General features: G+C 32.7%; 1 protein-coding gene across 1 annotated transcript; it reads right to left on the bottom strand.

Moving 5' to 3' along the window:
• Positions 1-12,718: 12,718 nt before the first annotated feature.
• LOC140452033 (ubiquitin-conjugating enzyme E2 N) lies at positions 12,719-17,289 on the bottom strand. The gene has a single exon (XM_072546058.1). It carries the CDS (start codon positions 17,071-17,073, stop codon positions 16,618-16,620), a length of 456 nt encoding a protein of 151 aa, XP_072402159.1. The 5' UTR covers positions 17,074-17,289; the 3' UTR covers positions 12,719-16,617.
• Between the last annotated feature and the right edge of the window lie 6,754 nt (positions 17,290-24,043).

Here is a 24,043-nt window from a genome sequence, read left to right as displayed (position 1 = left end):
TGCATCTCCAGAGGAAGATTCTGTTACGCCTCTAATTAGAATATTTTTAGCACGTGTTATGCGATCTACAGCTTCGTTAGCAATATTATCCGTGAATTCGGTAGACTTAAATAAATCAATCTGGCTGATACAACTTCGAACTTTATAGAATATACAAGAAACCAGATATCATAAAACATATTAAGATAGGACATCTGAGGTGGATAGGGCATGTAATGCGGATGGAACAAAATGACCCAGCTAGTAAACGCTCCTTGGTAGACCCATTGGTCAGAGAAGAAGAGGAAGACCCAGAACAAGGTTGCTTAATAACATCGATAAAGACATGTGAAATGTGGGAATACGTGCTTGGCGGAGGAAGGCGATGGATAGTGACGACTGGAGAGAAATTCTTGAGGAGGCTAGGACCCACCCAAGGTTGTGTAAAGCCAGAATGATGATGATAATAAATAAAATGATTTAGTTAAAAAATCATCTAGAATCTTTTTTTTTGCTCAATTTAATGCTCTTTGTGCGTAACCTCATGCACGTGGCACGTGGTCCCACAATGAAATTTTACATTTCTGGACTGCGTGACCACCGATCTATTTTGTGTGTTTCTTGCACTTTTCTTTAATTCAAAATATAAAAATGTCGTTGTCTGAACACGCTGAGGAAGCTGAACACCTTTCTGATGTGAATGTAGATAAATTCAACATCAACGCTGTTTCTCAGATGACTTCGTAAATGGTGAAATTTTTCTGCGAGAAAAAAGTCAGTCAAATGAAGAGTGGCAAGATGGCTCCGGCAAAATTTATTGGTGCTTTGATATGAATGAGCTTTGCACTCAGTGCCCAAAAAATATAAGCAGGAATGGATTCGAAAGCTTGTTTTAGAGAAGTTCTTGATCTGCATCAGAATAAATATAAAACATGGTATATGCCAGACGACATCGTTGCGTTGATGAAAGTAATGCATCTCTTTGAGGATGTTTATTTTTCCTACAGTACATACTAAACAATCGGCTGAATAAGATATAAAGTTTTTAAAACTATATGTTGCTGGAGGATACCGTTAACCATTTAAGGTTTAGACGAAAACAAAACACAGCTGATATGTCCGTTTCTGAAAAAACTGTAAAAACAAAGTTAATGCGTGATCTTTTGGATAGTGGATGCTTCTTATATTTTATAGAGATAACTGAAACACTAGCGTATCACTAATTAAAATATTAATTGAAGTAAAAAGGCATTAAGTGGAGACGTTGCTCTTAGATGGAAAGGGGAAATCCATCTGAAGTTAGTAAAACGAAATTGTAAAAAAATGTTACAGCTGTAGTCTGGAAAGAAATTGGGAAGAGTGACTCATAAATGTAACATTATATATACTAATTGTACGAGGTGCAAATCAAATACGCCGTTTACTAATAAGAAAATCAAAATAATATCGGTTTATAACGTTTAGATAGCTTTCCGTACATTTTAATGGGTAATATGCAGCCCTTTAGTGAGCCATCTCTAACAACAGACATATTCACGATAGATTTTAGCAAATTAAAATGTGATTAGCACAATTTATCCAAATTCTTAATTATTTACGCTATATCGTTGGCGTTTCATGAAGACATCTTAAAGTATTGACATTTTTTTTTAATTTGTTTAGATAATTAATTGCCAAATACCTATTTATTTTATGTTTTTTTAAGCGTAAACACTAGACCAATAGGGATCTATGGAGTGAGCAACACCGTGCCGCAAACCTCTGTTTCTTGTCGTAGTGCTCATTCATAGTTATATCATATACCTCCATTCGAGCCCAAATTAATTTAATTGGAAAACAAAAAGAGAAATCAAACGATTTCTACCTGGCGAAACCGAATTCAAATTTTTACCACTGCGCTTCCTAAAACTTGCGAAGCAAACAGCTTGATGAATTACTCGGCAAGGGAATCTAAAATTGCATTCCACATGCCGTTCATCATGGTTAAAATTCGTAGTGAATTCAGTTTCTGGTACTCCAACCGAAGTAAAGTAATAATCGTTTGATTTCTCTTTTTGTTTTTAGATGGCGTAGTAACGTCCGTATATAGTAATTTTGATAACTATTGTCTAGGACGGGAAAGATTTTTGTTTTGGTTCAGAGTAGTGGCTATACCGCTCTGAGGAGACCTAAAGAGGTCGAAATACGTATAAGCGGCTGTCGCTGCCCTGTATCAAAACAAAAATCTAATACCGTCATTATGTTTAATTTAATTGGATTCAACTCGCAATCGTAAGGTGAAAGTCTCAAAACAGTAATACCATAAAGTTTAAATTGAGACATATTGACGATATCTACCACGATGCTCCTTAATTATTGCCATCAGTTCTGCTTTGACCATATCCTCTGTAAATGAAATATATTTTCCCTCTGCGTGATAGATGACCAGTCATTGTTGGAATGAATTCAACAAGGCGGCTGTGATAAGATACATTATCCACTACTATGACAGTTACGACGAACCACTTCTCGAAACATATGAAGTTCATGATGGTCCTCAGTTTTCTTTGATATAAAAACAAGAGCACAATTTTGCAGAAAAACAAATCACTACCAATATGTTTTTTTATTAACTCCATTAAGCATTTGGTATGGTAAAAAATGCAGACATTTAGAGAGTTACTCCAATGAGTAACCTCTTTATAATTCTAAAATTAAAATTTTATTAGTTTGAATACACTTATTATGTTCAGTTGGACAAGTCGGACGGCAATTGCCGTTTTAATCTACGCACTTCAAAGACGTTCCGCACATTTAGTTGTTGCGCAAACGCATTAGGATGCACTAGCACTCGTTCACAGTATTTAGCACTAAAACGTTGTATGGCTTCTTTCACGGATTCTAGGGGGATGTCGTGTTGAATCACCTGGCACGCAGCACCTTGTTTTGGAATCTCTGTAAGATGTTTGTATTGGAGACGCTAGCAGTGCCCCATAGCTGAATCCCATAAGTCCGTATGGGCTTGAGAATGGACTTGTAGAGTAAAATTTTGTTATCCAAAGATAGTTTTGAATTGTATCCAATGACCCAATACATATTTCTCAATTTAAGTCCAAGCTGTTTTCGTTTGTTAAAAATATGTTTTTTCCAAGTTAAACGGCGATCCAAGTGCATGCCAAGATATTTAACGTCCTCGGATTGAGGAATTAGACAATTATCAACATATACAGGGTTTGTACGGGTACATGTTTCTCTACGTAGCGTGAATGTAACATGTATTGACTTAGTTCCATTAGATTTGATGCGCCTTACTTTCATCTATTGCTGAATTCTATTTAGGTTTGATTGAAGATTTCTTGATGCTGTTGATGGATATGTGTGGGATTCCATGATAGTAGGTCATCTGCATACGTTGCAACAATAGTTGTACTAGATGTTGGAATGTCCGCTATGTATAAAAGATAGAATTGGGCCGAAAATGCTGCCTTGTGGGATGCCTGATTGAATAGGATATATCTTAGTGAGCTCGATACCGTGCTTCACCAGAAAGTGTCTATTTTCTATGTAGGATTTTAAGAGCTGGAAGTGAGGATAGGGTAGGAGCTTCTTTAATTTTATTTGTAGTCCTATGTGCCATACCTTGTCAAAAGCCTGAGATATGTCAAGGAAAGCAGCAGAACAGTATCTTTTGGCATTAAAATCCTTGTTTATTTGGTTGACTAGCCTATGCACTTGTTCTATGGTTCCGTGTTTGTCTCGGAAACCGAATTGATGTTCTGGAATTATTTTATGTTCATCTATTATCGTTTTTAACCTTTTAACGTACATTTTTTCAAAGACTTTGCTAAACATAGGCAAAAGGCTTATAGGTCGGTATGAAGATGCATTTTCCGGTCTTTTTCCGGGTTTAAGTATCATTATGATTTGTGCCACTTTCCATGAACTCGGGAAGTAGTTTAGGCGCAGGATTGCATTAAATATAAAGGTTATTAGTTTTATGCACTTATCCGAGACTTCTTTTAGAATCTTGGCAGAGATTAGGTCAAATCCAGGGACTTTTTGATGTTGACTTCATTTATTGTTTGTTTTACTTGGTTGACTGTAAATTTCGTGTGGGGCAAATCCATTTGAAACGGTGCTGTTAGGAATCTGGTTAGTTCTGTTTCTTCCTCTGTAGATACTGTAAAAGGGTATGGCGTGAATACTTTTTGAAGGTGCTTGCCAAAAAGATCAGCGTTTTCGTTGTCGTTCCTAGCCCAGGTGTTTGCCTCATCTTTGATTGGTGGGTGCTACCAATATGGACGACAATTAGACGCTGGCCGTTACCTAACGGTGCTAGCAATCCTGTCGATAAACCTTTATCAAAGGCTTGCCGAGCATTTGTTTTTGTTGTATCTTGCCAAACTTTGGCGACTTTGGCCAGAGTCAGGCGTTAACCTAAGTCACTAACCACAAGAGAACAAGAAATAACCAAAGAACTTAAAGAGAAGAATATTGAATCTGTACACTTCAAGACACAATGGAAAAAGGGAAAAGGCCAAATTATGTTATATAATTACTTAATGTACTCTACAGTGGTGTTGCTAAAGAAATCAGAGCCAAAGAAGGAGTCGCCCTATTAGTACACCAGAAACTTGCAAACCAACTAGAAGACTGTTAAAGTGTGTCAGACAAAATAGTTCGCATATAGGTTAAACTAGACGTCAAGGCCTTAAATGTGATAGCAATCTATGCACCTGAGAACAACAGAGATGTCAATACAAGATCACCGTACCATTCACAATAGGATCACAATACAAAACCATTTTGTAAATTTTTTTAAAGGCAATTAAATATTGTAAAAAAATCATTTAAATATTTTTTTAAACCCTTAATTTTAAAGGGGTTGTAGATGAAAGGGCTTGAATGAGTCTAATCACGAGTGTATGCAAACTTCGAACAGCAATTTTTGTCTTACAGAAAAACAAAGAAAACCAAAATTTTCAGAAAAGCAAAACCAATATTTTTTATTAAGATTCTTCGCAACACTAATACTTTTTAAGTTATTTTGAAAAAAAGACATTTTTTCAAAATTTCAAAAGTAAAATATAAAGTGTCGATTAATTTTGTTTAGGGTGCTAATTAGGGGGTGATTTTCACGATGTTTTTACCAAAAAAAGGGCATGACTTTATTTTCAGCGTAACTTACTTAATTTTGATGCTAGAAACTAAAAAAAAAACAAAAATAAACCTTTTTAAAACACTTTCAAAAAGTTTTAATGAGTTTCCCCCGAAAAGTGCTAAATTTTTGGTTATTTCACGTTGAAATATTCGATTTGGAATTTGACAAATAAGAACCTACTTTTCATGAGCTACAACACTGTTTCTACTAGGTTTACAGACTTCATAAGCATTTTTTTTTTTCGTTTTTATAAGCTACATTTTTGCTGAGAACATTTTTTCGATACATAGGTACTTACTTTTTGAGTTATTTGTGAAAAACCGTCTACATGAACATTTTCACTCGCAAATAACTCAAGTATTGACTTTTTGACACTCTACAGAATAAAAGTCTCTTAAAATTAGTCAATTTATCCATTTTCGGACCTATTTTGAACGTATATTTGTAACCCCCAAGAAGGGATGATTGTCCCACACTCCCCAAGTAAAAGCAACCCTGGGCTCAAGTCTCAAAGTGAAGTAGATGGTAAGAGGAGCCTTAATTCAAATTTTCAAGCAATCTGTCGAGAGAAGGAAAATTACACTCCAAAACGGTCATTTACTGGAGTATAAATCAAATTTCTTGTTTTTTGGTGTTACAGTTTTCTTACCTCATCAATATCTATTTCTGAGTTATTTTTTGTTCCTGATGTATTTTTTTGTGTCTCTTTATTGTCTGCGGTGTTTTTGTCTTCAATGCCCTTGATGCCAAGGTTTTTACCTCTAATTTCCTTCTTCAATTAGATTATTCTTAGATTTTATTCTCCTATCGTTTTTTTTTTAATTTTGTCTTTTCTACTTTCATTTCTTTTAATTCATCTAATAATGTTCTCATGGTACTTTCTATAGTTTTTACATTGCTGGTCTATTTTTTTAAACATTTTATAATCAGTTCCATTTTTAAGTATTATTAATTTTAATAATTGTATTTAATTATTCTTAGATAGCGCCAAAAGTTATACTACCATAACGGTTCAGAGGAATTTACTTTTGTCTATCCTCTAACTTATTACTCTTTATATTTACTTTTATTTATTACTTACTTTTTCTGTTTGAAATTATTTCATAAATTGAGTCTTATTTACATTTACATTCAAACCCAGTTTTCGTTCTTTTTGGCTGATAGTTCAACAGATTCTCGAGGTATTGTAGATTAATGCATATAATTAGTGTTATCAGCATGCCTGATGTTACTGACCATTTTCTCATTTACTTTTATGGTTGAACTTCTAGATCTTCCTTGAAGATTCCGTCGAAACATAAATTAATCAGTAATGGTGACAGAACGCACATCTGTCTCACACCGCGTTCTATTTGACATTTCGTACTTGTATAATGGCCAACTTTTACATTTGCCTTCCATCTAAAAATATAATCGACCACCTCGATTATCAATTCTGTTTTTTATTGAATTAGCTTGTTGAATCGTATCGAAAGCTTTCTCATAATCTATGAAACTCACATAAGCGTCTCTTTGTTGATCTCTTCACTTTTGAACGAGTATATTTAGTGTAAATAGTGTACCGCCGAGGCGTTCTTCGTATTTATTTCTAATTCAACCATTGTACAAATTGGAGAAAAACTTTAACGACTATGGCTCATAAGACTTATGATTCAGCAATCGCTGCAGAGTAGACGTTAGATGTCTTTCTCGTCATATTCCGATTCCTCCGTTTCACGTTTTTGAAATTTAATCTTAACATGGGTTGATTTTTGGCCTCTTTGTCAAACATTTTTTCTTTTTGTAACAGCGCTTATTATTGCGGTCGGGCCAAAACGTAAAAAAACACGTTTTTCAATCTTATTTTCTCTCGTTATAAGCAAATTTACATCGCTATAGAGGGTTATAGTTCAATAGACATTTCACGTTACATCTAATACCTCGTTATAAGCGAAAACTCATAATAACCGTGTTCGTTATAGAGGGAGTATACTGTGGTAATAAATCCGAAAAAGAAACATTGGCTTTTGATGCTCCAGGAACTGGATCTATTTTAATTTACTTGTGGGACTGCCTCTGGAGTAATGATGCCATTTTCATTAATAACCTGATCTTCCAGTTGCTCGGTATCAGATGCTGTATGTTCTTCTACTTCATTTTCTACGACTGGTAGAAACTGTTGAGCATTCAAAAAATCTTCATCTTTAAATTTATCTGGGTCGAAAGGATAAATAATACTAGCAGATCTAAAGCCAGCAATCCCTTTCTTCATTGTAGCAACTGTTAAAGTTAGTTATTCTCTGATGTGGATGAGCTCTGAGATATAATTATTCACATTCTTTATGACAGGCTCACTTAAGAGAGCTAAAAAATGAAAGGTCGAGGGGCTGTAGCATATGAGAAGTGTGCGGTGCGGAGGTATGGAAATGAGGTGAATTGAATTAGCTTTACAAAATGCATGTATTTCCAGTGAAATATGACTGGTGTGATTGTCAAGTATTAATAAAACAGGGGACTGTGGATTAGAATGGTCATGATATTTAAAGTACTTTAACCACTCGTAAGAGTTCGTTATTTATCCAACCATTGTCGTAACAGTGATATACTGCAACTATCGGACCATTATCTTGAAGTTGAGCATTGATCCTCTTCCTCGGGAAGATGAACATCTGTGGAATATATCCTCCAGAAGCCTCATCGCACTAACTATTGTAACGGTCTTTCCTCTTTCCAACGAGATTGCAAAAAATACTTGTTTCTGTCTCTTTGGGCCCAACATTCCTAAAGGTCTTTGTACCGTCGTTATGTCAGTCTCGTCAACGTTATACATTCGATTTGCAGGAAATTTGAAATGAGAGGTCGTTGGAAAGAGGATAGCTCAAGAAGTAAATAATAAAGGGTTGGCGTCAGAGGGTGAATTGTCAAAAAGACCTTAAGCTTATAGTGCCTAAACGACTTAATATAAATGACCGTGCGATATGTCATATGACAGGATTTCGCGAATAGAGAATAGAAAACGATGACTAAAGAAATATCAAACATGGCAGCATTAAAAAAGGGCTTTAGATACGTACCTTTGCCACTATCGGGCCAGTCGTGACGTGCGAGGTATTATATGACAAGATTTATGTAATAGAATATAATGACAACGAAAATCAAACAGAGCAGCAAGCCATAAAGATGTTAAGCCTATTTTAATTCAAATTGAGCTAAGTATTTTAAATACACACTAACAAATTTAAGGATCAATTTATAAAACTTACTAAAATTAGGAGGTTGTTGTACTGTTATCAACTTTTGAGCTCAAGAGGCAATGCTACAAGATTTATTATTACTAAATTGGTCGATTAAATTCAAATTTAATAAGAGAAAATGTATACTTAATTTTGAGAATCGGAAGATGTTTGAAGGGGATATAAATTTTATATGTATACAGAAATAATGAGCAGAGAGTTGATGTGAATATGAAATTAAATTTGTTATTTATAAACAAAAAAGAATACTTAGTCATTTGAACAAGAGTTGCGTTTCAATTTTATCTTCAACAAATTTCACGAGCAATAAACTTCAAAATATTTTATTAGTTTTTAAAGTTTTGCAAAAGAAATCCAAGACTTTTATAAAATATATTATACTTATAACTATAACTACAAGAGAAAGCATATATATATATATATATATATATATATATATATATATATATATATATATATATATATATATATACAGAGTACGTAGTAGTGGGAGGTGAAGGAAAGCACTTAGAACTAGGAAGCAAACAAATTCAAAATACTGATAGCTATAAATCTCTCGGTGTAAACATTACAAACAATGGTCGGAATACAAAAGACATAGCTACTAGAATTGGTCAAGCAATACGTCAACTGAATAGTATACTTTGGAATAACCACATCACCCGAAACACAAAAATTAAGATATACAAAAGTATCATAGAAAGCATTGCTACATATGGTTCAGAGCTTTGGGTAATAAATAAAAATGACGCATCCAAAATAAAAGCAATGGAAATGAATTATTGGAGAAGATGTTGCCAACTCACTAGAAGAGATAGAATAAGGAATACTGAAATCAGAGAGCGTATGGGCATATACATTGACGTCCTGGAAACTATATAATGCAAAAGGCTGAAATGGTATGGCCATGTAGAAAGGATGAATGATCAATGGCCAAAGAGAATGTTACAGTGGATCCCCACCAACCGCAGGAAAAAGGGAAGACCAAGAAGATCGTGGAGACAAGAAGTAAAAGGTGCAATGGAAGATAGGGGTCTACAAGTAGATGACTGGAACGATCGCAAGCGTTGGAAGCTAAGTTGCGAGAAACGGCGGCAGCTGTAATAAACTCGTTATATATATATATATATATATATATATATATATATATATATATATATATATATATATATATATATATATATATATATCCTTAATGATTTTCTTAGTTCTATTTCTTTTTGGCACTCTATGTCGAACCAGCCTTTCCTCTTTTTATTCTCTTGCTTATTACATTCTTTTGCTGCTTTGTTCATTACTAGCTTTATGTTTTCCCATTTGTTCTCAGTTTTCTCTTCTATTTGTATCTTTTTTAGTTCTCTTTCCATTGTTTCCTCGTACATTTCTTGCTCTTTCTTTGTTGCTAATCGGATTGGGGTTATTTATACATTTCTTTTCTTTTGTTTTTGTTTTCTGGTACCAGTTGCTTAATTTTGATGACCACCATGTAATGATCTGATTCAGCGTCTGGTCTTCTGTATGTTCTTATCTTCTTTATATATTGCTGTTCTTCTTTTTCGATGAGCACGAGGTCTATTTGGTTTTTAGTCTTTCTATCTGGAGATATCCATGTTTCCTTGTGAATTTCTTTTCTTTCGAAATATGTGCTCATTATGATCATATTTTTTTCTCTTGCGAAATCTATCAGGAATTGTCCGTTCTCATTAGTTTCATTGTGTTTACTATATTTTCCTATTGTCGGTCTAAATAATTCTTTCTTCCCTTTGGCATTTGCGTTGCCTGAAATAATTTTCATATCATATCTGGGTATATTTTCGATTGTTCTGTTTAATTCGCTGTAGAAACATTATTTGACATCATTATCTTTTTCTTCTGAAAACGCGTGAATATTTATGAGGGTGATTTTTTGGTATATTCACTAGAACCTGATACTACATAAATATGCGGTCTGATACTGATTTAAACTCTATTATTGCTTCTTTTAGCTCTGTTCTTATTATAAAACCTGTGCCCAAAATTCGTTTCTTTCCGCCGCTGTTAAAGAACACTGTGTCTTCTATTAATTTCTAATATATCATTTCCCAGCTGTTTCGTCTCCTGCAAAGCTACTATGTCAAAATGGAACTTATCAATTTCTCTCGATATATGTTTAATTTTGTCTTCTCCATATGTGCCTCTTACATTCCATGTTCCTAAAAGTAAGTGTTCTTTTCGACATGTTTTCTTGTGTTTTGGTCCGGTTTTCATTTTTTTCCTTCTTTTGTATTATCGCTAACCTTTTTCTGTACTTCTTTCGTCAACGTTATTCCAGTAGTCCAGTTAGTTGCTAGTTTTTTTATGTTGTTTTGACTATTGCGCCTTCTTTGTCATTCCACTTCCATTCGCTGTTAATTACCCATATTTTTTTACTCCAATCTTGACTTCATTTCCTTTATTTCTTTCTTGAGCAATGCAGTATATTTCTTGTTCTTTTATGGTTGCATCTTCGTTGATATATACTTTGTACTCTTTAATTTCTTTTAACTTGTGCTATTTTTCCATTATTTTTCTTTTTTCTTCTTGGTTTTCTAATTCAATTAGGCATGTTTTTTCGCCTAACTTGTGAGCATTCCTTATTTTATCCATCATATACATTTTATTATTCACTTACATTATCCTTTTCTTTCTATATATATATATATATATATATATATATATATATATATATATATATATATATATATATATATATATATACATACACACACTAAACCTAGAGCTAAGATAAATGCTTTTAGGCTTTTTTTTACAATGTTCTTTAGTTTTAATTTCATTGTATTTACTAAAAAAATAATTTAAATTTATTTTAGCATATCTTGAAGAAGCAAATAAATTTGGCGAAAACAAATAGTTTTACTTATCCTGCCCCATACAGTTAATGACAGCAACCTCAAAATTAAAACATTAGTTTACATAATGTGTCAGTCAATAATGCCCAATTTTCCTAATCATAATATTTTTGTCTTTTATGATTTAATCTGAGTCTCATTGTCTTCCCTCTTTTTTATTTCTTCTAGCACTTCTTTCATTATATTTCTATTCTTTGCAATACTAATAATGTCATCTGAGAAGGCGATTATTTGCCCATCTCTTGTTTTTAGGTTCCCTTTGTTTTTATTCTGTAATACATATTCTAAAGCTAGATTAAACAGTGTTGTGGATAAGGCATCTCCTTATTTCACCCCTTTATTTATAAGTTCATCTGTCTCCCTTCTCTGGTTCTTTATGCTAATTTTGGTATTTTCAATGTCATGTTTATTAATTTTCTGTCTGTGTGTGTGTGGAATTTTTAATTTTTCCTGTGCCATCATTAATTCTATCCTTTTAATCGAATCACATGCCTGTTTGAAGTCAATAAATAGCATTTGAAATTCTAATTTGTATTCATTTGTTTTTTCGATTGTTTTATTGTATATAAGTATCTATTGTTGATCTTCCTTCTGTGAATCTACATTGTTATTGACCCACTCTTCTTGGAGATCTGTGACAATCTTCTTCATATTATTGATGCCAACATTTTATATGTTGTACTTAATGAAATTATTCGTCTACATCTTTCACAAATTTTTTTGGTCTTTCTTTGTATGTAATGTTATTACCTGCCCTATCAGAGAATCACTAGAAATCAATCAGATAGTAGAAATGGAGAGATCGGGAATGACATATAGGTAAAATTAAAAAGTTGGAGATATAAAAAAAACTTTAGGGCAAACATCTAAGAGGTGGTATGAAAGTTGAATATCTCAATAAAATGGGAATTACAGGACACCAGATCATGGCACAATTAAAGAATTCAATATGTAAAAACCAATCATTTTCAGTGCGTTTTACCAGTTCTTACATATGGTGCAGAAACACTGACTCTGACAAAAAGAACAATAGGTAAAATAAGAGTTACACAACGCGCTATGGAAAGATCACTATTCGGTATTACCATCAGAGATAAAGTACCAAACCTAGAAATAAGAAGAACAGGAGTCACAGATGCAGTTGAAAAAATAGCCATGGCTAAATCGGCTTGGGCCGGACATGTTGCCAGATTAACAGATGATAGATGGACCAGAAAGATTCTGGAACGGCGACCAAGGCAAGAGGCATATCGAAGCAGAGGACGACCACCGACTAGATGGATGGATGATATCAAGTGCATCACCACAAACTGGATGCAAGAAGCTGAAGATAGAAATAGGTGGCAAATTTTACAGGAGGCCTACATTCAGCAGTGGACAAATATAGGCTAATTGATGATGAATCATTTTCAGTGGTTCATCTGTTTTTTTCATGTAATAGTGAATGTCACCAACAAAGTGAATAAATATTAGTCATGTTAGTGAAAAGAATTTATTCGTAAAAAGCCTTACATACCTTTATTTACAACAAACTACAAACCATCATTTAAGTGTTTCTATACACAGAATTGATGCTAAACATTACATAGTTGAAGCATATCGAAATACTCTTGAATACATTCATAATCAATTATACCTAAAAAATTAACTTACATGGTAAACACTTTCACTTTTGTACTCAGTTGGTCCAGTAGTATGCTATGTTTTAAATTTTGATTTTTGTGTATTATTTCACATAAGTATTATTGAAGATTATTATTTTAAAAAGCGACAATGCTTTATTTATATTTAAAAATCGAATATGGAACATGTTATGGAATGTTTTTAGTCAGCCCCTTAAGCACACCAGAATTTCGTTTAGACAGTTTGCCACATTAAATTTAACAATTTAGGTGGCGCAGCCAGTATGACATTGTAGAGGAGATAAATGCAGCTCATGAAGTTCTCTAATACAAGGTACAAAAGACAGTTCTAAATCATTGTCAACTAGGAATATCAAATCATTTTAAGGTGTCATAACCATATATCATAACCAAGGTATTATCTATAATAGATTCAGACCAAATAGACCATACTAAGAATGATTCAAGAAAAAGCTTGAGCAAGAAACAGTTAATGGAAGTGTTTAAGAAAATTGATCCCAAAGTATGAAACAGGAGGCTTAAAGTAAGTGAAACAAAAACAAAGTACAGACAGTCAAAAGGACACCTGACAATAAAAATAATATTGCAATAGACAACTATAACATCGAACATGTGGATGTCTTTACATATCTGAACACAGAAATCAATCAAAAGAATTCCATAAGAAACCAGAATACATGTATTAACAGTGGGAATTGTTCATACTATGTTAATAAAAGATTGATGACATTGAAATGATTAGACATAAGAACCAAAATGACTAGTTGCAGAACAGTAATTAGACCCACAATAATCTATGGATGTAAGACCTGGGTAATGACAAAAAATATGAAGAGCAACTCAAGAAATTCGAGAGAAAGACAATGAGAAAAGTATGTGGTCCAGTGCAAGAGAGAACGTCACTTGGAGAATGGAATCAGAAGAAACTACGAGATTAATTAATTAAATGAAGAGTATGATATTTTATGTATTTTGTAAAGACTCTAGGCTAGGACATGTCCAGAGACAAAACGATATAAAAGCATCATAGAAAATGTTACAATGGAATCCTGCAAAAAGATTAAAAAACGAAAACTATAAATATAAGACAAAGTAGAATAAAGGCACAAGAGAAGTCTGAATGGAAGGACATAGCCAGGCAGACAACGACCCATCCAGGGTTATGATTCTAAAAGGAATATTCAAATTCAACACTGGCTAACTTTCTAAGCAGAATTCTAGACTTTTTAAGTGCTCAACCAAAAATATGAATTTACTGAACGTAAAGACAAACTGTGTTACATTTGCTGCAATCTGGATATAATTACTGATGGAGTATGAAACATAAAAATAGTATGGCTGTGTTTACAAAATAGTGAATTCTAGTTTATATCAACTTTTGAAGTAAAAGATTTTGCTCTTTTATCAAACTAAATTTGCTTCATTGCATTATTTCATAAGAAATATCTAAAACTAAGATACAATTAGAATTAATCTGTCATTTTTTAATAATACAATCAGATATTTATATTATGGAGATAAATAGCAAAAAAATTGTATTTAAAGATAAAATTAATCTGAAATTTTTAAATAATTAAATCAGATGGTTATTATACTAATATACAGATAAATAAGGAAAAAACACTAGTATTTAGTATATAAGTAAGACTGAAAATGTATCCAAGAGATACATACAAAATATTTTATTTCACTGTTATCTTTTGATTTAAAATGTCTAGCAGAACATTCTTAAGTGTGTGCATTGGCTCTCTCATTTTTCTTTTCTGGATCTTTTGCTTACTTACTAAAACAACTAGTAGCCATCAAAGGAGTAGTAGTTTCAGTGATTATTTTTGGGCACCAAATAAAAAGATATAGTTAGGAATTTTTTGTGAAACTGGACAAATACTTGACAAGTCCAATGCATTGATTCTGTTTTTGCAAGGAAATAACAAGTTGTAAAGGATTATCGCATTTAGAAACAAGCTGCAACTATTGTAAAGAAAAATTTAGATGGGCAGGAATTCAGAAAAACAAAATTTTTGTCTTAACTGCACTATTGCATGGTCTTTAATGAAATATTTGTTTCACAAGAATTGCTCTCTGGTCTCTGATTATAGTACTGACCACATAAAATAATTTTAAGAAATTTTTTGTGGATCCTCAATCCATTTCATCCTCAAGCTCTAACAGAATTTACTTCGTAAGAAGAGAGTCCAATGGAACTTACTTCTGATAATAGCCTAAAAACAAAATTAACTTGTTTTGGTTTAGTCGAGATTAGCTCATTAAAAATGAATATATAATTATTCAAAAGCTGAAATAATCTTCCATCCATTTACAATATTCCGCTTATACAGAGCTGAAATGTAGACCTTAACTGATATAATAAAGAGCATCTATTGTTCAATGTGGAACAAGAAATAGGAAAGCAGAATCAAGCATTAGTCCACTATCTGAAAAAATATATCAAAATCAGCAGGCTCATCCACCACCCATTTGTACATATCTTTTTATATCTTTTTTTTATCAATTTCCCTATACTTTATGGTGCCAATTTTAATACAATCAATATCTCATATACTGAGGCATTGTTTTCATTTTTATACCTGATTAATTATATATTGTATACATATTCAGACAATAGTACAGAGAAAATATATTGGAGCTGTAACTGAGCAGAAAAAAATTTTGAGAATACCAGTCTAGAGTTTCAGCCTCTTTAGCTCACACTAGATAAAAACAGTACATAAAATACCTACTCTATTAGATTAGAGCTTACATCTTGATCCTTTTATACCACATAATTACTTAAATTTACAGTAAACATAAAAGAACTGATTATTAGATTTAAACTAAATATTTAATAAACAAAATAGTTCTACCAGATATTTCCTACTAGGAGCTGTTATTCACGCTAAGCGTAAAATAAAAAATGCTGGTATTTAATACAAAACATAGCCTTATAGTGAAAGTGTTTTCATTAACTATTTGGTAGTTTTTGCATTTTCTAGACTGAAAATTGAAACTAAAGCTTAATAATTATTAAGGCTCCAGTAGTGGCTATATACATAAAAATACTTGATAGATCCTCTCCACAATGGCCCACTACAACGACAACCATGAGTATTGACTTTGGCTTTTCTATCTACAACCACTTATCAACAAAGGGCCATTTAATGGCAAGTTTGTTTATTTCTTGTTATTTCCTTACAAAAGAATGGATACTGATTATGTTGCTATATAACCAAACACAATTTAAGCATTAATTGAATAATCTTCCAAAATATGCCATTGTAGGGACAAACTGAAGTAGGAACACACAATTTACTTTTTGTATGCTACCCACATATGAAGTGGGATCTGAAAAACCATCACTGGCCATTCTATTGTCACTATCATCACACCATCTTCTATTGTGTGCCAACTTACCATCATCACATTGGTGATAGTTTATATAATGCCTTAAATACAGGAATTCTGTTGGTAGATATTAGGTATACAATTATGAAGTATAAAAGAAGATGTAATAATAAAAGTCAAATATACACTATTGAATAACAATGAAGGTTGTGATCAAAATTTAAGAAAACTAAATCAATTATTTTAGAAAGTTCTCTCATTAGCAATATTTTATACAACTGTATGGTAACAAACATAAGAATTCTACTTTGATCTATAAATTAAATAAACGTAACATACACTAGTAAATGTAAAATTATTATGTTTTTTACCCATATTTATTTGGAGCACAATTAATTGTCCATAGCATATCGTCGTGTCCATTCCTTTGCATTTCTAATTGCTTCTGATTCATTTATTTTCCATAGTTCTGCAACATCATTAGCTAATGGATCATCTGGATTTGGAGCACTAAGTAAGGCCTGTATGGACAATAAAACTGTACGAATTTGTAGAGCTGGACTCCACTTATCTTTTAGAATGTCAAGGCATATTCTACCAAGTCTATCGATGTTAGGATGATATATTTTAGTTATAAATCTTACTTTAGGTGCAGACATGGGGTAATCTTCAGGAAGAAATAATTCTAGTTTAAAAAGCCCCCCTTCGAATGGGGAATCTTCGGGGCCCGTTACGATTACGTGAAAATACCGAGCGTTACTATCATCCGGTACAGCACTAATTCCTGGGACAGGTTCAGCCATTAAACGCTGAGTTTCTTTAATTATTCTGCGTGGAAGGGCTGCCATTTTATACTTATCAGTGTCGATAATTTTATTATTTTGGTGTCCACAAATTATAGCACTAGAACATAAAATCCTATCTGTATGAATCGGCACTTCGTCTAACACACTTATTCTTTCATTATTTACCTAAATCTACTTTTATCTAACAACGACGGCTGATCATGAAATCAGACATATCTACCGACGTTTTCATTGTGCTTCCTATAGGCCGAGAACTATCGATAACAATATCGATTCTCTCGATGATTTTTACTGTTGAACAACATCAACATCAATTTAATGGGTTTGAATTAACTAAATTATGCAGTCACGATATTCTTCCTGATTTAACGCGTTTTCTTTAAATTTTTTCCAATAAACTATTCTATCTACTATTTACTAATTGGAAATAAAGCAAGTTGTTATTTGTAATTTAATCATTTTAAAATTTGTAAACTTAAACTAAATATTAACTCAATTAAAACTACTTTTTTGTAGGGAACGTATATGTTTAAAATTCTTATTTTTGGAGTGAATAAAATGAATTTGGAATTGTTCATAATGTTCGATAGTAACCTTTTGAATATCCATAAGTATCGATAATCCTGGCTATCGATAGTTTGCGATTCCCAATACTACGGCGATTTTGAGAAAAACGCGCAGGTTTGAAATATTAGTAGAGGCGCCATATTTGAAAATCGTTTCAAAATATATTTATTTTAAAGTCAAATCATAAATTTTAAAATATAATTATTTTTTTTTATTATGTAAAATATTACTTTGTAATACAATTATAAAAAATTAAATATTATAATATTATTTTATACTTGTGGACAAGGTATCAACTGTTATTAGCTATTAGAGCAAACATTTGACAGTAAAATTTGATATGATTTAAAAGTTTTTTATTATTAACATAGTCAGAGTCGTAGTTGACGCGTTACAATTTGGGATTACTTTTTATGTCACTAAATAAGCTGTCTTTGGAGAAATGGTATTCCTAACTAGATTTTATTCTATACATTTCTACATGTATTAATTTTTAATCAGATCCAGGTGTTCTATCAGCTTCTATGGCATGTCCATCTTACTATGTTCCAGTGGCGGCTTTTGGGGGTAGGCAGGATAGGCCGGGCCTACCCAATAATTTTAAGAGCTTTAAAATTGAAAAACATATTCAAAAATTGTTAAACATATATTAATCAGTGGCGGCTTTTGGGGGTAGGCAGGATAGGCCGGGCCTACCCAATAATTTTAAGAGCTTTAAAATTGAAAAACATATTTAAATATTATGTTAATGCATGTAAATAACTTTTAAATGTACTAAATCACTCAATACATTAGCGTCCGTTAAAACAAGTAAGTTATTATATTACCACAGAAAGCATCGAATCGTATTCAGGCATTTTAAATATCATTAATAGGCCCGATCGTAACTGGCCGACCCAGCTCACATAAGATCCCCGTACAAAAAGCGTTTGAAGTTAAGTAGCTTGCCGGACGATTTATATTGTCGTGTTTACGCTTGCTGTTTAGGCACCAGACCATCGGGCCTACGATGACCATCGTTGTCACTTAATTGTCACGTAATTATCGAATTGTAATATAAATTTTCTTTTAAATTATGATAAAAATATGTAACATAATCTATAATTGTAACATATTTTTAAACAAACAACACAATTGCAAACAAGTGCACGGTTGCCCAAATAAATTTTAAAAAATTCGTAAAATTCGAAGAAAAAAAATCTCATTTGCATGATTTCTATATCGCCTGATTGTATGCAACTTATATATGTGAGATTGTTTTATAACTGATACATAAAAATGATGGAAAAAAATTATTATGAATGAAAGGCCTACTCCAACATTGCGTATTGACCAAATAGATGGGGAAAAAGGTGCGTACTTTTAATTGCTCTTGGTATGATGTCTACAAATGGTTGTCTGGAAGTATTACGAAAAACAGACTATATTGTTGGCCGTGTTTGTTATTTTCTAATAAGAAATGTGTATAGAATTGTGAAGGATACTTTGATTTAAAAAAACATGTCTGCCTCCTTAAAAAAAACATTCCAGTTGCAAGGAACATTTAAGTAATTTCCTGTCCTTTAAGGATGTACAGAAGAGGGCGTTTTCTGTTCGCGATTTGCTAGATGAAAAATCAAAAATCGCAAAAATTAGATACAACGCAGAAGTTAAAATGAACAGAGAAATCATTAAAAAATTAGTTAGGGGGGGGGGGGTCATGACCCCGTGACCCCTCCCTCTGGATCCGTCACTGATTACTCATAGCTATGTAATTTGCTGGCTTGGCCTACCCAAAATTTTACCACACCAGCCGCCACTGCTATGTTCTTTATTTCAGAGTCGTATCTACCGTTTCTTCTCTTTTCTCTTAATGTACATCCGGTATTATGACCCTGCCAAGGCAAAATATGGATTGTGAAATCTAAAATGATCTGTTGGTAAAATGTAACGGTTTTAAGACCATAATTACTTATGCTACACTGGTTTGGTGAAAAAAAATTTTCTTATTTATTATATATGACAATTAAACTTTTTTATATTATTATAGAAGTTTTAAAGATTACAACAATTTTTTCATTTTTTTTTTCATTGTTCCTGTATTTTAAAGACGGCGCGCAAAAATTTTCATTCAAATATTACTGCTCCATGGCGGACATTTAAATCTCTGGAATGGCAAATCTGAAACATAAAATTCGAGAAGGGTTTTTAAAAAAGAAGTGCTCTTTTAAAAACTTCGTTTAAATTAAGAAAGTTATACTCGTCGTGCATGTAATGAGAGTTCGATATCTAGGCTCTGAATCAAGAAATCTCCTTTAGGAGTAACTGAAGTAACGAAGTAAAGAAGTAACAAAAACAAACCTAGCGTCGCACCTTCTGTGACCGGTCCGAACTCTACTCAGAGTGGTTCATATTTTGCGGGGTAGTTCGCAGCCAGGCGTAGGTGATTTGATATCCAGTCCAGAAGAGGGTGCTGCTTCGGATTAGTCAAATTCTGTCACTCAGCTAACCATGTTTAAAAATCTTCGTAGTTTGTGTCTTTTGTTTGTAAACCACTAACGATTCTTGAAGTTAAAGATGCAGTTAAAAAACTGACCAGAAACAAATTACCCGGAATATATAGAATAGAATAGAATAGAATATATAATCTCCCAGCTAGAGAAGGTGGCCCTACCACGATACCACATTGGCATTACAGCAGCTTATAAAAGAAATATGGACACAGAAATCCCTCCCCAATGATTGGAATATTGGAAAACTTTGCACCATACACAAAAAAGGAGATATCTTTGAATGCTCTAACCACAGAGGAATTACGCTTCTAAATGCAGCGTATAAAATATTTTCCACAGTACTATGTCACCGTATGGCACCATATACAGAACGGATAGTAGAAAATACCAGGCTGGTTTCAGAGGTGACTGATGAACAAATTTCAGAAAAAGCAGTGGAATATGGCATAGATATTCATCACATATTTATAGACTACATAGCAAACTACGACTGTTCAAAGCAATGAAAGAGTTAGGAATACCAAATCAGTTGGTAAATTTAACAAAACTAACTCTTGAAAAAGTTAAATGTAGAGTACGAATTCAGAGGGAACTGTCTGAACCTTTTAAAAGAAATAACGGGGTGCGACAGGGAGATTCTCTCTCCTGTATAGGTACTAGTCAATCTGGCTCAGGAAAAAGTAATATATATGTCACAAATCATAACCATTTTTTCAATATATAATAAATCAGTGCAAATCCTTGCCTATGTTGATGATATCAATATTGTTGGGAGAACGGAAAACGATGTACGAGAGGCATATGTACCAATAAAAGAATCAGCTACAAAAATGGGTTTAATAATAAACACCAACAAAACGAAGTATATGAAAATAAGCACCAACCACAAATCCTACGACCACTTGTTGTAGAAAACGACGTCATCGAAGGAGTGAACAAATTTGTATACTTGGAAGCGCCTTAACACTGAAAATAATACTACCGCAGAGATAAACCGCAGAATTTGCACGGCCAACAGATGATATTTTGGTCTCAATCTTCCCCTTAAATCCACAATTATATCGAGAAATACATAAATAAAACTCTACAAAACAGTAATACGCCCAGTCCTAACATATGGTTTAGAGACCTGGACTCTAACAAAAAATAATGAAATTAAACTAAATAGAGATATACCACCTAATTTTGCTTAGCACTTCACATTCGCAAAGTTCATAACAGTTTTCTCTATTTTATATTTCCTGTACGTCCCTGTTTTCAATCTAAAAGACTTGTTTACACGAGTAGAGTTGTCAGGAAAGTAGAGTAGCGAGTAGAGTCGACTCTACTCGCTACTCTACCAAAAATGGCTTGATACCGTTCACACGAGGAGAGTTACAAGTATAGTACTTATGCTAGTATACTGTGGAGTAGGTGTTTGTTTAGTACAAAATGAATTCAAGAAAAAGAAAATTGATTCAAAATTGTTTAGCTACTGCTGCAAATGCATTTGTAACTGAGGTCGGTTTGTAACAAAGAAAAGAGTGGATGAGAGAGTGGCTTAAAAGAAGGAATGCACACGGGGCCTCAGCTCTTTTATCTTGATAAGAATACATTTTTTATTTCTTATTGTATTTTTTATTAACAAGTAATAAAAACCTGTAACTTGCCCGTGAGCCTTCAGTTTTCTTGTTTTGTTTTTGCACCTTTTATGATTGCTTCCATAGGAGTGAACCATTTCACGTTCGGAACGTATACATCGGCTGAACCTGAACCACATTTTTTTGATTTTTGTATTTTTAAACACTCTTGATTATAAGTGCACCTTATATTCTTAATTTTTTGCTTGAGCTCGTTTACTCCAAAGCCCCCTTTTGGCATTCTTTCGACGATTTCATCCTCCGCAGCTTGCCTCATACTTTTATTTCTGTAGTGTACACTACCTAAATTCCATAAACACTGGTATTCGCCATACATCTCTACACGTTTTAAAGGGAAAGTGAAATGAAGTTCATCTTCGGTGAACTTCATTTTCACTATTTACACAAAACACAACTCCAGACGGAATGACAGCGTCCCTATGCACTCTCCTACCTACTCTACTCTACCAGAATTGACCACGTTCCATGGGTAGAGTGCGCAGGCGAGTGGATATTTTGTCGGTGGTGGTGGTAGTAGAGTGCGCTGAGCGTTTTTACGGGTAGAGTTACTCTACTCTACCAAGTACTTGCCTCATTAGTCTACCCGTGTAAACGGGTCTTAGAGTGGGAAAAACCTACCGGATATAACCTAAAACCGGTTTGTTACTCCGCAATAATCTGTTTTTCCGGTTGTTTTTCGGTCCCAATTATAACCGGTTTTTTGTTATTAAAGTAATAACCGGTGAAAAACCGGATAAATTTTATACTTCTTTTTTTTTTACTTATAAGTATATACCTAATAAAATGTATGGAAGAAAATCGAGCATTTTTAAGTGCTCTTAGATTGTCACCTTGAATTAATATTCATTCGACTGTATTTTTATATCGTTGTGTGCTGCTCCAATTAACTCAATTAATATACCTACACAAAATAATATAAACAAAAAGCTTAAAAGGTTCTTTATTTTATTGCTTTGAAATTGTAAATATCGGTCCATAAACAACTGAATTTTATGTATATTTTACATTACTAAATATCAAGAATAGACGGAATTTTGTATTATAAATAAAGTATCAACAGATCTAGAAAAAACATATTTTATTGATTTAAGGGTGTTTAAGTTATGAAACAAATCGGCAATTTCATTTAATAATAAATAATGACATGTATTTCATGTTCAATAACTTTAAAATCCAACAAGTGCCGATAAAATGTTAAATTCTGAGATTCCCCAGAATACAAAATTAGAAGTATGTATACCCATTATGTAATGTTTTTGGGTAGAATAAAATACCTCATATTATATGTCTTTCGACGGATGTTGATAATGTTCATTGAATTTTAACCCTTTAACGCTTTGTGGCTACATAAGTAGCCACCTGAAAAGTACCTGAATGGTCAAATATATATTATGGAAACTAACGGACCTAACTATGTAAATCACTTTGTATTCAAATAATTACGTTTTAACTTTATATGTGTATTATAGTGTTGTAAATAGCTTCTTTCTGGTGGTTAAATATGTGCCCACTAACTTTTTAAGAGTATATTAGAATCCAACTGTTTGGTGGCCAAACATGGGTACACAATTTTTTGCTTGTTAAAAAACACAATTTTTGATACTTTTTTAAGCAATTTATTACTAAAAACAAACAAATAAGATAAAGAAAGAATCAAGTTAACTAAAACACTATTAAACAAAGACAAACTTCTGTTAGAAAAGGAGAATTTTTAATATTTTTACGAAATTTATTATTAAAAACAAAAATAGGTTGCGGTTTTACGGGCGAAGATTTTACGTGACAACGTCTTTTTCTCGGTAGAATATTTATTGATATGAATATTATTAAATTGCACAATAGGAACAAGGAATTGCCGCTATAAACTCAGTTTCTCAACTTTTGTGTCAATCTAACAATCAATCAATCATAGTTTACGATAATGAAATATTAGTGTACAATTATTTACCTTTATTGTTGTAATTGTTGTAAATGACGAATCTACTCACGAATTAAAGACAAATCTCACGATCTCACGATTAAGGTCTTACATCTTACGATTTTTAAATTTTTTTTAAATTTCAAGTGTTTCTAATAAAATGCATGGGAGGAAATCAGCTTTTTTTAGATTGTCACCTTGAAATATCCATAAATTGACTGTATTTTTGTATCAAAGTGGGCTACTCCAATTAACTCAATTAATATACACAAAATAATATAAACAAAGCTTAAAAGGTTCTTTATGCTTTGAAAGTGGTTTATAAACAACTGAATTGTAATGTATATTTTACCGCCTTTAATAAATATGAAGTATAGACTAAATTTTGTGTAAAG

Source organism: Diabrotica undecimpunctata, chromosome 10 (assembly GCF_040954645.1).
Source record: "Diabrotica undecimpunctata isolate CICGRU chromosome 10, icDiaUnde3, whole genome shotgun sequence".
NCBI classification, from domain to species: domain Eukaryota; kingdom Metazoa; phylum Arthropoda; class Insecta; order Coleoptera; family Chrysomelidae; genus Diabrotica; species Diabrotica undecimpunctata.
Note: the sequence above shows the minus strand (reverse complement) of the source record. Positions and strands in the feature narration are given on the sequence as shown.